This window comes from Astatotilapia calliptera, chromosome 6, assembly GCF_900246225.1.
Source record: "Astatotilapia calliptera chromosome 6, fAstCal1.2, whole genome shotgun sequence".
Classification (NCBI taxonomy): Eukaryota; Metazoa; Chordata; class Actinopteri; order Cichliformes; family Cichlidae; genus Astatotilapia; species Astatotilapia calliptera.
This window is the reverse complement of record NC_039307.1, coordinates 22,846,193-22,849,387: the sequence shown is the minus strand read 5'-3', so window position 1 is coordinate 22,849,387 and position 3,195 is coordinate 22,846,193. Positions and strand designations below refer to the sequence as shown.

Here is a 3,195-nt window from a genome sequence, read left to right as displayed (position 1 = left end):
GTGCGCCCCGCCGGATCAGCCGATCCCAGCGCTCAGTTCTTATTTCCCGCCTGGGTTGTTACTATGCAAATAATATTCCAAAAGTAATCACGTGTCTTTTGAACAGCCACGTGGATTAACAAAGCAGGTTTGCCCCCCTGCTAGCCTATGGCTTTAGATTTTTACTATTTCTTTAACTGATCCTAAATGCACACATTTACCCAATGCATGTCTCTAATCCCATGGAATAATTTACACCATGAATGCGACAGTCCCTTGGATGGATCCTTTATAAAGGACAGCTTTCTGCTCAAACCTCAGTCTTCTCCTTCACCTTCCAGACCAGGACATCTCTACAGCTTCGAGCTAAATTCATTTTTAAGACGTTTATCAGGGATTCGTTGATGGCATCTAAAATGAAAGACAGGAAGGTATGCGCTCCCTGTGCGCTCGGCATTTTGAGGACAGAAATAATTTGGAACCTGGCACTTTTAAAGACTTTTGAGTACACTGTTGGAATTATTTGCTTCTCTATATAGCCTACAGCTAAAAGTGTAAAACTGCTATCTTCCGGACTTTTCACTTTAGAGGAGTAAAACGCTTTTGTGCATCTCCATGTGGCGCGCATTAAAGAGAAGCCTAACTTCTGTTGAGGTGAAAGACCATATTATGCAGTTCGGCAGTATCTGGTGGCAGCAGTGTGAACACATTTATCACAAACCTTTATAATCTGTTACACTCGTTAAACGATAGTCAGAGTATCGTTTACTTGTCTCAGAGATAACGAATTTGTCCAGAGCGCAGGTGGCCGCTGCGCGCTCCTGGAGCAGCACAGCGCGCGACGCGCAAAACCCGCCAGGATTTGTAGCTCTTCTTAGGATCTCTTCCACATTATTTCGTATTATTTTGAAAATTGTGGGATTTCCTTTCTAAAAAAAATAGCTTGTTTAGGACCGTAAAAGGGCGGCAATACAACGATTCCGTTTACTCATGATATCTCTTTCCCTGTTTTCACAGAGAACTCCAATCTCCCACAAAGTCATCGAGAAAAGAAGACGGGACCGCATTAATCGTTGCCTGAACGAACTGGGAAAAACAGTTCCAATGGCGTTGGCTAAACAGGTACTGTGAAATGTATCGCATATTTATTGTTGACTAGCTTTATTATATAACATCTAAAATGACAAATAAAAAAGTTAATAGGGCAGTCCAGTCTTCTATATATGTAAAAATTTTAAAATGTTTTTAAAAATAATTTTAACGATTCATTTTTTCTCAGAATTCTGGAAAACTAGAGAAAGCTGAAATCTTGGAGATGACGGTCCAGTACCTGCGAGCGCTCCACTCAGCGGACTTTCCCCGCGGGAGAGAGAAAGGTCAGTGAAGTCTTGTACTTTACGCATGACATTGCCATCGTCCTCTCAGCTAAGTTAATAGCTTCAAACGTGCTGGTCGTGTAAAATTTGGCAGACTTTATTTTTTTAATGTATGTTTCACCGCATGCCCAGTTTTACGCACCAGAATGAGCCACAAAAACCACGAAGTGGTTGTTCAACATGTCACCCGCAGGGTTCTAACCAGCACTTATTTTGGCTAATTTCAGGCGAACTACTTGCTGAATTTGCAAACTACTTCCACTACGGATACCACGAGTGTATGAAGAACTTGGTGCACTACCTGACCACAGAGGATAGAGCTGAAACCAAAGACATCAAGTACGCAAGGATCCTCGCCTTTTTACAATCAAAGTCCCGTGTGGTCACCGAGCCTGTGTTCGGCTCTGTCGGCGCGATGCCAGAACCGTCTGAATATCTCAGCCAGCTGCATTCCTCCCCGGAGCACCAAAACCACAGCCCCAGTGACTCCGTGTACCAACAGAGTCCACCGGGACACTTCTCGTGGCACAGCTCAGCCCGCAGTCCAGGCATCTCATACCCAACAGTGCCACTCTCTGCCCACACACAACAGCACGGTGGATACTTGTCGCCGGTACCGGGACTCGATCACCACTATTTCAACTTCATCGGGCACACGCACGCAAATACGTTTAGTTTGCACAATGCGCAACACGCCATGTAAATAGCCCTGTTTTATGTTTTTTATTTATGCATATGGATCATGTAAATGTTGTGAATAAATAGAGTATTTCTGCCTAAAATACTGCTTGTTTTGTTATCATTACACTTACATTAGGTGAGCAAGAGGGCCCAAATCTCCGAATAAAGCAACACACACACACACACACACACACACACACACACACACACACACACACACACACACACACACACACACACACACACACACACACACACACACAGAGAGAGAGAGAGAGAGAGAGAGAGAGAGAGAGAGAAAGAGAGACATAGCAGGATAAACCACAACTCTGGGAAAAGACTTTTACAAAAGAAAGGGGAAAGGGTTCATTTTTAGCAGTTTGTGATTTCCCTACATTGCCTGAACAGAGAAGAACTACTAGAAGTATACAAAAACAGCATGCTACAAACTTTTTTTTCCTGGTATATTTAAACAAAAGTTAAGTAAAATTTGACTGGAGTAGATTTGAGAGTAAATTGTGTCATTTGGACATGAGAGAGCTTGGTGACACACAAGTCTGAAGTGCTCTTGATATGAGCTAAACTAAACTGAAAAATGTATCCACAGAATAGCTTTGAGTATAAATCCCAGGCTAGGATCTGTGGCTGTGACAAATAAGGGTGTAAACATGAGTCTGATTCCCACCCACCCCTGACTTAACCAAGCCAGCACCAAAGAAACCCCAAATTACCCCTTACTTAAATTAATTTCAACATGCTGTTTAAGCATAGTTTTTATGTCAATAAAAGTTTTCAACATTAACTATTAAAACAACAGGATGCCCCCCAATCCCCACCCCCAGTGTGTTTTCCAGGCAGATGAATCTGCATTCCAGATTTCCAAAAATAAATTTTCAAAACAAACCCCCCACATAAACAAATAACATGATAACAATGAAAGCCACAGAAACAATTACAATAGCAATAAACTTGCAATAATAAAAGAAATTGAGTAAAAAAAAAAAACCTTGGAAAAATTGTAACGTGGTAGACTAATGTGCCTGTGTTAATTCAGCTCCATATTATTGTGTGAAGTTGCACTGGGTTGGGAGTGGTTGTGTGTGTGTGTGTCACATTTTTGGTGAGCCAATGGCTGGAATGGGGTTGGACTAATTAGAGG

At 42.1% G+C, this 3,195-nt stretch overlaps 1 protein-coding gene across 1 annotated transcript; it reads left to right on the top strand.

Moving 5' to 3' along the window:
- The first annotated feature begins 262 nt into the window (after positions 1-262).
- Positions 263-2,126, top strand: helt (helt bHLH transcription factor). The gene is made up of 4 exons (XM_026169325.1): positions 263-410; positions 997-1,101; positions 1,259-1,355; positions 1,583-2,126. The coding sequence occupies exons 1-4, from the start codon at positions 384-386 to the stop codon at positions 2,056-2,058; spliced, it is 705 nt and encodes a 234-aa protein (XP_026025110.1). The 5' UTR covers positions 263-383; the 3' UTR covers positions 2,059-2,126.
- The last annotated feature ends 1,069 nt before the right edge of the window (positions 2,127-3,195 follow it).

Excerpts from the sequence above, each read along its gene's own strand:
- helt (XM_026169325.1), top strand. The coding sequence starts at position 384 with ATGGCATCTAAAATGAAAGACAGGAAG. Across the intron at positions 1,102-1,258 it reads CAATGGCGTTGGCTAAACAG|AATTCTGGAAAACTAGAGAA; the intron begins GTACTGTGAAAT and ends ATTTTTTCTCAG. Across the intron at positions 1,356-1,582 it reads TCCCCGCGGGAGAGAGAAAG|GCGAACTACTTGCTGAATTT; the intron begins GTCAGTGAAGTC and ends GGCTAATTTCAG.